Source organism: Panthera pardus, unplaced genomic scaffold (genome assembly GCF_024362965.1).
Source record: "Panthera pardus isolate Hobbes unplaced genomic scaffold, ASM2436296v1 HiC_scaffold_2, whole genome shotgun sequence".
NCBI lineage: Eukaryota > Metazoa > Chordata > Mammalia > Carnivora > Felidae > Panthera > Panthera pardus.
The window spans coordinates 116405578-116418108 of record NW_026526765.1 but is presented as its reverse complement, the minus strand read 5'-3'; the positions used below and the strand labels follow the sequence as shown (position 1 = coordinate 116418108).

Genomic DNA, 12531 nt, shown 5'->3' with positions numbered 1-12531 from the left:
TTATAGCAGCACTTTCAACAATAGCTATATTATGGAAAGAGCCTAAATGTCCATCCACTGACGAATGGATAAAGAAGATGTGGTTTATATATACAATGGAATACTACTTGGCAATGAGAAAGAATGAAATATGGCCTTTTGTAGCAACATGGATGGAACTAGAGAGTGTTATGCTAAGTGAAATAAGTCATACAGAGAAAGACAGATACCGTATGTTTTCACTCTTCTGTGGATCCTGAGAAACTTAACAGAAGACCATGGGGGAGGGAAAGGGGAAAAAAAAGTTAGAGAGGGATGAAGGCAAACCATAGGAGACTCTTAAAAACTGAGAATAAACTGAGGGTTGATGGGGGGTAGGAGGGAGGGGAAAGTGGGTGACGGGCATTGAGGAGGGCATCTGTTGGGATGAGCACTGGGTATTGTATGGAAACCAATTTGGCAATAAATTTCATATTAAATAAATAAATAAATAAATCTACTTTTCAATTGCTTTAAATTGGAAAGTTGGGGAAATGGGCACTGTTGTATATTGTTAGTAGATATGTAAGTCATTAGTTTCATTAAAGGGACAGTGATACTTTACATTTTTTAAAGATGTTTATTTATCTATTTATTTTGAGAGAGAGAGAGAGAGAGAGGAGAGACAGAGAATCCCAAGCAGGCTCTATGCTGACAGTGCAGAGCCCAATGCGGGACTCGATCTCATGAACTATGAGATCATGACCTGAAACCAAAATCAAGAGTCAGACACTTAACCCACTGAGCCACCCAGATGCCCTGTGATACTTTACATTTGAAAAAAATCTTAGAATATACCTACATAGATCTTAACCAAAGAATTCTAAGAATGTATCCCAATGATATAATCACAGTAACTAATCACAATTATCAAACATTTTCTATGTGTTGCGCTGTTTAATATATCTAATTATATTCTAACAGCAGTTCTTCAGGTAGATTTTATATACTAGGAAATGGAATAATGAAAAATTTGAGGCAACTTGCTCTTTGCCAACAAGAAATGAGGCCAGGGGTGCCTGGGTGGCCCAGTCAGTTGAGTGTCCGACTTCAGCTCAGGTCAGGATCTCACAGTTCGTGAGTTTGAGCCCCACATTGGGCTCTGTGCTGATGGCTCAGAGCCTGGAGCCTGCTTCAGATTCTGTGTCTCCCTCTCTCTCTCTGCCGCTCCTCTGCTGTGCTCTCTCTCTCAAAAATAAAATAAACATTAAAAAAAATTAACAAAAAAAAGAAATGAGGCCAAATTTTGAAACAGGTATTTTATTATAAAACATACTCTCTTAATCAGTCTACCACATAGCTTTTCCTGCATAAATGCAGAGTAGCTATTAGGCCTGTTCATAGTTGTGTTGTTGTAAACCTTGAAAATTGAGGTAAATAAATTAGGACATATCTACTGTTCATAATATGAAAGATGATCATTATATATTGTTAAGTGAAAATATCTATTAATAAAATAGTATTTCCATTATGAGCATTTTGGTTTAAAAAATGTTGATTTTGTTCATTATAAACTCACCAGTCCATTTTACGGTTTCTGGCACATAGTACTTGTTTGTTGACTGAATTAATTCATGAATATACACAGTCAAGAGGTTAGAAAAACATACCACAAACTTTAGCAGTATCGATCTGTGGATTGTGACATTATGAATGAAGTTTATTTTCTGATTTTTTTAAGTTCTATTTAAAATTCTCTAGACTGAGAACATACATTTTAGTAATCAGAAATGTAACAGAATAACGGTTGTATTTTTAAAAAATTGTTTAGGTTCTGTCTTAAATGACTTCTTCCCATTAAGTCTTTATAACCCAGAATCAGGAGATTGCTACCTCTTTTGTACTCAACACACTTTAGACTTGAGTCACAGCACTTTGCCTCTAGCCCCCTTTTCCTTGGAGTCTTTCTATTGATGTAATGCCTTATTCTTATGTACCAGTTCCTGTCTCCCTTTAAATGGTATGTTCCTTGAGAACTTATTTTATTTATCTTTATAACCCTTTCACTTTATAGGGCAGTGCTTTGGATCCAATAAGCACTTACTCTATGTTTCTTATTGGACACACAGTATTACTTATCTACTGTCCTATTGAAAATTTTGGAATTATTGGACACACAGTATTACTTATCTACTGTCCTATTGAAAATTTTGGAATGTGCAAAATCCTAGCCTATTAGCTGATACTCAAGATACACATTTAATTACATTAGCAATAACAATGCCATGCTGAGCCATAATGGAACATAAAGTAAAGGAAAAATAAATCCATAACACTGATCCTGTCTTTATGCAATATTCTGATATTTTGTTCACCATGAATTCTTTGTATTAATTTTAGCTTTCAAAACATATTGCATTAAAATATTTATCTTTATTTTTGCCAATTCACCTAGCCTCAGCCCTGCTTTTATAATACCATATTAGCAGATAATGCAATCCGAGCATCTTAGAACAATCTAGACACTTTATGTATTATATATATATATATATATATATATATATATATATATATTTACATTATATACATAAAATTATATGAACAATATATATATCATATATATGATATATACATAGATACATAACTCTATTCACTTAGCACTCACTGTCATCCTAATGGATATCTGTATTATTATCTCCATTTGACATACAAAGAAACTTAAGCACAGAGACATTAAGCGACTTTGTCAAGGTCACCAGCTACAAAGTGGAAGAAATGGAATGGAAACACCATTAGCAGAAATAAGCAAAGTAGCAAAGTAGAAGGGAAAGTTGAAAGGTGAATCATTTTTTTTAAATTTTTTTTTTTTTACGTTTATTTATTTTTGAGACAGAGAGAGACAGAGCATGAATGGGGGAGGGGCAGAGAGAGAGGGAGACACAGAATCTGAAGCAGGCTCCAGGCTCTGAGCCATCAGCCCAGAGCCCAACGCGGGGCTTGAACTCACGGACCGCGAGATCGTGACCTGAGCTGAAGTCGGACGCTCAACTGACTGAGCCACCCAGGTGCCCCGAAAGGTGAATCATTTTTAATGACTTTGGTCAGTATAGAAAACCAACCTGGGTAGAGCAGGCCAGTTGTGAAAAAAAGGGCCTGATTTTTAAGAACTTTAATTTTTATCAAATGAGAGCCACTCATTAGTTTACTCAATAAATACTCAACTGTCATTGAGGCACCATTAGTGTAAGTTAAATGACATCAAAGATATGCTGGCCAGGGAACCTAGATGCCAGTGGCAGTATGTTAGTGTCCAATCTGACTCTCCTCTTAAACAACATGTATTGCTTTATTCACTACTGTGAAGTGGTGTTTCCAGACAAAAGATGGTAGTGAGTGTCATTCTGAGTCTGTGACTCAGCGAACAGTTAATTTAAGGGAGCTGCTTATTTATTATGGGCAGCATCCATGGTAGTGCATCTGCAGTTCACCTGCATCCCCGATGATCGTCTCAGTGCATGCATGAAAGATACAGACTCCTGGGCCTCATTCCAAACTACTAAGTAAGTATCTCTGACTTCAAAGCAATGTTTAAAGAGCTCCAGCTTTGCAGTCCTCCGGGCTGGGTCCAAACCTAATTCACCCATTCATTCAGTCTGGTGCCTTTAGCAAAGAACCTAGTCTTTGGTGTGTTTGTTTAGCTTCAGTATCCTCATTATAGGTAAAGTGGGAATAAAAATACCTACCTCTCATTAGGTTTTCATGGGGATTGAATTAAACTGAAGATCTAACTATAATGATACTTACAATAGTTTACAAATATTGAGTACTTTGAAAGTGTCAGGCACTGTGGTAGATGCTGTGCTGACATTATTTTATTAACTTCTCTTAAGCACTTAGCAGAGCACTGGCCACCTAGTGAGTAATGGATTGGTAAGAGCTATAGCTTGAGTACCATCCAGATCATTGTAATTGGGGGGTGGGGGGAGGTGGTGGGGGGGGAGCCAGTCACAAACACAATATTTAAGCCCAGAGTCTGAGCATAATGGATAACTGGAAGAAGTCAGCCAGACTGGTGGTCCCCAAAGCCCAGCCCACTGCATTAGAATCATCTGGGTGAGCTCATTAAAACACACTGTATCTTCCTGGTCCTCAAACCTCTACCTCAGTAACTCTAGGTGGACCTGGAAGTCTCTTTTGTTTAAAAGGCACAAATGATTTTGAATTATGGCCAAGATTTAAATCAAATGATTAACTTGAGCTTCAGTTTTCTTAAGATTCATGAGGTTAGGGAGTAAGTCATTTCTCCCCCTCCCCCCTTCCCTTTTTCATCTCCAGTGCCTAGGACAACGCTGTCACATAGAAGATGCTCAAAAATATTTGGGGTTAGATGAGCATAAAATGGGCCTAAATAAAGCCTGCTTTGTCTGCTTCCCACAGGCTTTATGAGAAGTGTCTGTAAAGCCCCAGTTTATAGTGCTTCTAAAAGATGGAAGATGCCATACAATAGTGTAATTTTATAGATTTAGCTATTAACTTATTTTACTGTGTCTTCTCTCACCCTTTAAACGTAAGTCATTTGGTTTGCAGGTATCCACCATTATACTGGGTTTCTAAAAATAAATTATAGCAAAATTGCAGATAAAATACTTCCTCCAAATTCCTCAAAATAATTTTTACTCAAATTATTTTTTACTCAGAATTAAAATGCTGTAGAATGACCTAAAATTCCGCATCTATGCCTGTTAGGTTCCATATTAAAGTTCAACCCTGTCAACTATTCACTTCCTCATTCGTTGATATTAGCTTTAGACCTGTCTTATAGCACACCTGGTTATCTGTACATATTGCCAATGCAATGCAATCTGTTTCAGGCACCCTTACTGCATTCCTCTACAACAGCTAAAACTTGACTTAAAACACCGAGCAGTCCCATCCTGGTTCCTTCTAATTGCCTATCACTCAGTTATTTTCTTTTTTTTTTTTTTAATTTTTTAAGTTTATTTATTTATTTTGAGAGAGACAGAGATAGCATGACTGGGAGAGGGGCAGTGAGAGAGGGACAGAGAGAATTCCAAGCCAGCTCCACACTGCCAGCAGAGAGCCCAATGCAAGGATCCAACCGACGAAACCATGAGATCATGACCTGAGCCAAAACCAAGGGTTGGACGCTTAACCGACTGAGCCACCCAGGCGCCCCATCGTTCAGCTATTTTCAAATGCAGACATCTTTTGCGAGAGTCATGGAGGTCTCCAACCTCAGGCTTAAGACGGAAGAAGGTGAAGAGGATAAAAAACAAGGAGGGAAATGAAGGCGTTATCCCAAATAAAGTGTCTGGAATAGAAAAATCTACTGAGTCAGAAAAAGGAAGTTATGTACTAATACTGGGACTCAACTGAACCACAGTTTATATGACTAGACTTGAATTCCTCACTCTCCCTGAATGCTTCATGCATAAAGAGTCAAGGGCTCTTCAACAGAGAAGGGAAGGAAGAGATTAGCATCTGACCATCCAGCCACGTTTGCAGTCACACTTCTCCAGACCTGACCGACCATCCCGAAACACCACTTGCCCAGGTCTACCCTCTCTCTGTGCAAACCTATTTCACTGTAAGTTCATTTCAGTGCTGCCTCATTGGTGGGAATAAAATAAGCTTCAAAAGAATAAAAGGATAGAAAGGAATCATTAAATCTATTTCGAGCTCAGAATGCTATTCTGGGACGTGTGGGGCCTTCCATTCGTGGACACAAAGGTGAATGTTTTCAAATCTGGAACCAGCACAAACCCCCAAGGAAGCAAAGGCAAAGAGGAGAGGAAGCTTCTCCTACCTTCCGTGGCTCCGATCTCGATTGTGCCTTTCACTTGGCTGAAGCACCATAGTGTGTCCTGGGCGAGCGCCCCAATTCCTGAAAACAACACAAGGAGACACTTCAGGTTAGGTAAGAGCTCCCTGTTGTCCTCAAGAGGCCAACTAGAAAGGAAACGCGTCGTGTAAGCCATGCATTTCTAAAAGTAGACTTGCACACCAGGTATCATGGCGTCGGAGAGGAGACCCTAGGGAGTGCTGGGAGGATGGCCGGTCTGTAAGGAGCACGTCCTGCGGTGGTGAATCAGGGCTCTGTCTCCTCCATCTGACCACGCCGCCGGGACTGCTCGGAGCTGGAGCAATTGGAGTTCGTCCCTTCTGGCCCCTGGCAGCGTCCTGGAGCCGGCCTGCAGTCACACCCTGTGTGACTGCCCCTTTTCATGGGAATACTAATGCTTTCGATTGTTTTCCTTCGTTGGCGGTGGGGAGGAGAAAGAGGCAGTTCGCTAGAGGGGAGAGAGGAAAAGAAAGGCAACTTTTTTTTTTTTTAACTGGTTTCACAGCTTGCCTGGCTGCACGGCCAGTAAGGGGTCAGATACTCAGAACGTCCATCTCTCTTGTTCACTTCTTGACGGCTTGCCAAAGTCCGAGCTGACTGGAGAGGAGAGGAAAGCGAAAACAGGTTGGGGATGGGGGCGGGGGTGGCTAACAGCACTGTGGAGGCAGTCCTGACAAATGCGGCCTCTTTCCTTCCATGGGGATTTCTGCCTCAAATCTGAACCCAGCCATTGGTGAGGTTAAATTTTCTGGCTTCTGGTTTCTACAAATATATGAATCCAATGCTAATACATATGCTGATACACCTACTAACATATTCATTAATATACATATCAAGTTGAAAAAGTCGTTTTCAGAACACTTCTGAATCCTGCCAGTTTGCTTCTCAACAGCCTGGCTGTTCCTTCAATTATGTGAGGTTTTAAAATAAAAAGGAATATTGCATCGTCAAATTTTAGGAGAGGCTACCAGTTTGAGAATGGTTATATTCATAGGGAAAAAAAATCAAGCATCAAAACCAAACTGACCTTTTAAAACACACACACAAAACACAGGAGCTATCCTCACTGTCAATGACAGACTTTTCACTGAACTCTGTGGAAACCTTCACTCACTCAGCTACGTGAGAAGAGATCCAAACCCTATACACTTTTCTCACTGTTGGTCACCTCACATTTGCAGGAAGCCATGTGGCATCATCCCTTAGGAGCATATACACTTTGTAGTCAGGCAGGGTCTATAGTTTGGCTCTGACCTCAGACAAGTTCCCAAGCCTGAGGAGATGTTTTTCTTTAATGGCAGTAACAGTAATAGTACCCATCTCTCCGTTTTTATAGATACTAAAAGGGCTTAGTAGAGTCAAGCAACTTAGTAAAGGATGTTATTATCATTGGCAAAGATTCTAAAATGTTCGATAGTGAAAACGAAGAGGCACATTAGCTGAGAAATTTTCAGTCAGTTGCTATAAGGCAGGCACCGTGCTAAGCACTGTACAGAGATTATTCTGTTCTCATACAAATAGTGAGGAGGGCCCAATTTTAACCCCATTTTACAGGTAAAGAGAGACCCAGGAAGTGTGACTAACTCATCTGAGGCCGTGCCAAGGATGCGGAAGAACTGGGATTTCCACCCAGGCTGTCTGAATCCCAATCTCCCAGGGTGCTGAGGTCAGCCTGCCCATTTAACAGGGTTTCAACTGTAGTTGCATTCAGAGGGCTGAGTGGGAATACAATTTCCCACGTCAGTTATTACAAAACCGGTATCTCCTCTCAGAGTACACAAGGCTAAAGTTGCCCAATAAAATTAGCATCTGGGGAGGAAAAAGGAAGGCATTTGGCAGCATTTGTTAGTGCATAGAAAGACCACATCCCCTGCCCGACCGCTGATCCTTTCTTGTACTTGTTGCTCTAGACTTGGATTTCAGCATGAGACTTTCTCTGATAATTTCTTACTCTTCCTGTGAGCTCTCACTGGCCCTCTTTTCAACTGCCAATCCTGCTATTGAAACTGTGTCTATGTCTGTTCATAGGGAGCTATCAGCTACAGATAAGGTTCTTCCTGATTTTTGTCCTCCTGGCACAGTTTTTTTTTTTTTTTTTTTTAATGTTTAGTATTTATTTCTGAGAGAGAGAGAGAGAGTGCAAGCAGGGGAGGGGCAGAAAGAGAGATCAAACACAGAATCCAAAGCAGGCTCCAGGCTCTGAGCTGTCAACACAGAGCCCGATGTAGAGCTTGAACTTACGAACCATGAGATCATGACCTAAGCCAAAGTCGGACACTTAACCGACTGAGCCACCCAGGTACCCCATGGCACAGTTCTTTATATCATTAGTTATGATTCTGGGTGTAGAAACTTTACTGACCACAAAACATTGAAAGTAAGCAGACACACATACACACATAAACACACAACATGCACAAACGCATACATGCACACATACCCCTAGGCAGATTGAGATGAGTCTATGAAAAGGTATTAATATTGCTTCAGAGAATTTGAGCTTTACAAGGAACCTTGCCTACATGTGAAATCAACTTCTTTCAGATTTGAAGAATCAAGCTACAGAAAATTACCAACTTTCTGTGAGTCACAGAGGAATCATGTGACCAATTCACTACCCGTGACAGTTGTGACCATCACCCCCGGATAGGTTGCCTGGGGCTGTGAGCTCGATTGATCAGAGCTCAATTAATTAGTATGAGAAATCAAGGCAGCCTAAGCTTTTGTCAGTTTTATTGTCCAGGGCAGTCTTGGATTGGACCCAGTTTCTGTTCCACCAAGATCAGTGCTAAATGATGCCATCAATGGTGTAAAGAGAGTTTGGGCTATGCCATCTCTGTCCTAAAAGTGCCAAACAGCAGGTGGAAACTCAAACGCCAAACTCAAATGTTCTTGTGACAATCCGGCCAGGAGTGGGACACCCAGAGGAACAGACACTTGATCTGCGTCCATGATCGGCTGTGGAAGCGGGGGATGGTGGACCCTGGAGGACACAGGCCTATGGGGGCGGTAGCTACTAGATCCAGCTGAAAGATGCCAAGGAGGAGTCTAGCCCAGTGCTATCGAATTGGCTGTGTGTTTTCCACGATAAGCCAGAAATCAGGATTATTATGTGAAAACTCCCAATTTTTAAATGGTGCCAATCAATTCAAATAAGAGCACTGTGTGGCTCATACACCATAGGGCAAACACATCACATCTGCAGGCTAAATATGGTCTTTGTGCCACTGGTTTGCAAACCTCTGGCTTGACGATTTGGGCTGAAAGACACCTTGGAGAATACACAGTCCATCTTTACCATGTGGCCGATCAGGAAACAAAGTTTCAAGGTGAGAAAGAACTCACAACACAGTGTCTGCAGACTTAGGACTCAAAGGTGACAATTCTAATTCTTATACCAGATTTCCTTTTACCTCCAAGCTACCTCTCATGGTAATGGTTTGGTGAGATGTCTGTCTAGATTTAATGAATGCTCTTTAGGGAAGGGTATCTGATTGCTAAAGTGGATGGCAGAGAGAATTAAGCGGAGACAGTGAGGAAGGAAAATTTGTTTCTCTTAAATTACAGACCTTGACAGCTTCCCTAAACCCCAGTGCCAAATGACATTCCAGTTGCTATGGTAACAGTGTCAATAAGCAACATTCTCTACCAGGAGGCTGAAGCAGATACAGTGGCTATACATCTTGGAAGATGCTCATTCCTGTCTCCCTACAACTATGGCTCAGGAAGGTCCTGAGCCTCATCTACTGAAAGGCCAGGAGGTCAGCCCACTGAAGGCATACACCTGTCCTCTTCCTAGCATCATGTGTAATAGCTGATCTCTGAATCTGATTAGACCTTGGAGATCATTTGGTCCAATTGCCTCATTTGAAAGCAGAGGACACTGAGGCACAGAGCAGGCACGGCCATGCAGTGAGATCACGGCACCTCGGGAGCCTGATCCCAGAGCTTCTATGCCCAGCACAGGCTCTTCTCCTTGTACTGCCCCAGCAGGGCCCTTCAGAGTCGAGGCTGGCCTTTGTGCCACCTCATCTGTGCCAGCTCGGCTGTGTGAATACAATGAACAGAGGGTGTGACACGCAGCAAATAAAGCTCCTTATTGATTGGGAGGCCACTGGAAAGAGTTGTTTTCATGGACTTGGCATCAGCAATGTGCTCCTCTCTGCAGAGAGAGGGAGAGAGAGAGGTGATCCTTGCCCAGAGAAATTTCCTCTGAGAAGAATGTGTTTTGAAATTGACTATGCTATAGGGCTATAGATGTATATTCAACTACTTAGAAGGAGCCTATAATTGTGCCATCCTCTCTGAGTGTGTTGTTATGATAGCAGGAGAACTTCAGGCAGGCACTCATGATGAATGGGTATCTTGATAAAATACCAGCCCAAACTTGGTGTGAAAATCTTTCTATTGAAGATGCCAGATTTCAAAAAGAGACACAGCTGCACCAGAGACAGTTACAAACACGAGGATTCCATACTTGAAGTAATAAAAGAGAGACTTTCACTTTCTCACTCCCTCCCTTAACACCTTGTATATTGCTCGAATTTAACAATTCCTACTGTGTTTAATAAATACCAGTTACTTCTATGTCCCCAGCTTGACAGTGAGCTCATGAAAAATAGGAGCAAGCAGCAAAAATAAATAGGTCAGACTTTTAAATCAAACTTTTGCTTTCCTTTGCACCAAAGTGAATCAACCATTAGAGATATTACAGTAAAATCATCATTGACTTGATTCTGCTCTATTTAATTCACTGGCTGAATTCAAAAGACAGTGAAGCAAACTGTTAACTGCCTAAACTCACTGTTTCAACAGTCCATCTGATAGAAGAAAGATAAAGTAACCTGAAGAAAGTGGCTACTTTGATTAATAGGAAAGTAGCAACAATAGAGACCTATGGAGGTGATTTGATACCTGAGTGAGGAAATCTTGGGCTGTCAGCGACACAGTGCAGCTACTCATTCTTTATTGCTTTCTTGATCCTGCAGTGTCAGAATTCATTTGCTGAATAAAGAAAAGGAGTTTTACACTCTCAAAGAAGTAATAATGCTGCAATATGCCTCACTGGAAGCCTCACTCTAACAAAACAAAGGAAATACAGGTGTCAAACATCATCAAGAAGACTAATGTAAATATTTGTATGTTAGATACTGAGAAAATAAGAATACTGTTGTTAATTCTCACCCGGGGCATCCTATCTTGTCAACCTATTTGTGTCTTGATAGCTAAAGTGTGTTTCCTGTGGCCAGCATCTACTTCTGCGTTGTTTTTTTTTTAATCCAATTTGAGAATCTCTGCCTTTCTATTGGAGTCTTTATAACATTAACAGTTATTGTGCTTACTGACATAGGTTAAAATCTATTATCTTGTTTTCTATTTTTTTTTCTGAGTTTTGGTTTCTTCTTCTTTTTTTAATGTTCTATTTTATTTTTGAGAGAGATAAAGAGAAACAGAGTGTGAGCAGGGGAGGGGCAGAGAAAGAGGGAGACACAGTATCCAAAGCAGGCTCTAGGCTCCATTCTGTCAGCACAGAGCATGACACAGGGCTCAAACTCACTAACTGTGAGATGGTGACCTGAGCTGAAGTCGGACACTTAACCAACTGAGCCACACGGGCACCTCATGTTTTCTTTCTCCACTTCTACTGCCTTCTTTTGGTTTGCTGGATATTTTCATGATGTTATTTAATCTAATTAGTATTGAGCTACACTTCTTAGTTTTCTTATTTTAATGTTTGCTACAGACTTCATAGTATACTTAAATTATCAGCTTGCCTTTTAGTGATTTTATACTACTTCATACATAGTACAAAACCTTAAATAGTATATTTCCATTTCTCCTCTCCCATTTCCATGATATAATCTTCCACCATTTACTTTTATGTGTTACAATCCTCACACTTTTTAAATTATTTTGTTCAAATAGCCAATTATCTTTTAAAGTGATTTCAAAAATCATAAAAAAGCTTTCACTTTTACCATATGGTTACCACTTCTGGTGCCCTAAATATCTTTCGGTAAATCTGTATTTCCACCTGTATCATTTTCCTTCTGACTGAAAAATTCTTTTAATACTTCTTACAATGCATGTCTTCTGGATATAATTCTTTGAGCTTTTGTATGTCTGAAAATTTTTTTACAGCCTATTTTCACTGGGTATAGAATTGTAAGTTGACAAAGTTTTGTCCTTCAGTACTTTAAAGATGAAGCTTCATTGTTTTCAAGATATCTGCTGTTAATTTTTTTTTTCTTCTGTATACATCTCTTTTCTTCTGGCTGCTTTAAATTTTTCCTTTATCTCTGGTTGTGAGCAGTCTTTTATTTCTTCCATGTTTCAACTTAATTTTTGAATGCATGTAACAGAGTTATAATGACTGTTAAAGTCCTTGCCTGCTAATTCTAACATCTGTGTCAGTTCTGGATTTCAACTAATCCTTCTCCTCATTATAGATTATATTCTCCTTTTCCTTTGCCTTCCTGGTAATTTTTTATTGGATGGCAGACACTGTGAATTTTACCTTGTCATGTGTAATATATTTTTGTTTTCCTATAAATATTTTTTTTATCTTTCTCCTGGGAAGTAATTAAGTTGGAAACAGTGTGATCTTTTTAGGTCTTGATTTTAAGATTTATTAGGCAGCACCAGAGCTCACTTTAGTCTAAAGCCAATTATTCTCACTACTGAGGCCACACCTTTATGAGTACTTCATA

General features: G+C 40.2%; 1 protein-coding gene across 3 annotated transcripts in view; it reads right to left on the bottom strand.

Moving 5' to 3' along the window:
• Positions 1-12531, bottom strand: part of PPP2R2B (protein phosphatase 2 regulatory subunit Bbeta) — a 509803-nt gene that overhangs the window by 453318 nt on the left and 43954 nt on the right. Inside the window, exons 1-2 of one of the 3 annotated variants that reach the window (XM_019414214.2) lie at positions 5984-6180; positions 5786-5863 (exon numbers count right to left, since the gene is read on the bottom strand). In XM_019414214.2, coding sequence (XP_019269759.1) covers positions 5786-5863; positions 5984-5993 — 88 coding nt within the window. In that variant the 5' untranslated portion in view covers positions 5994-6180. Of the gene's footprint in view, positions 1-5785; positions 5864-5983; positions 6181-12531 lie in introns of those variants that run through there. The other 2 variants (XM_019414211.2, XM_019414213.2) reach the window with 2 other exon arrangements.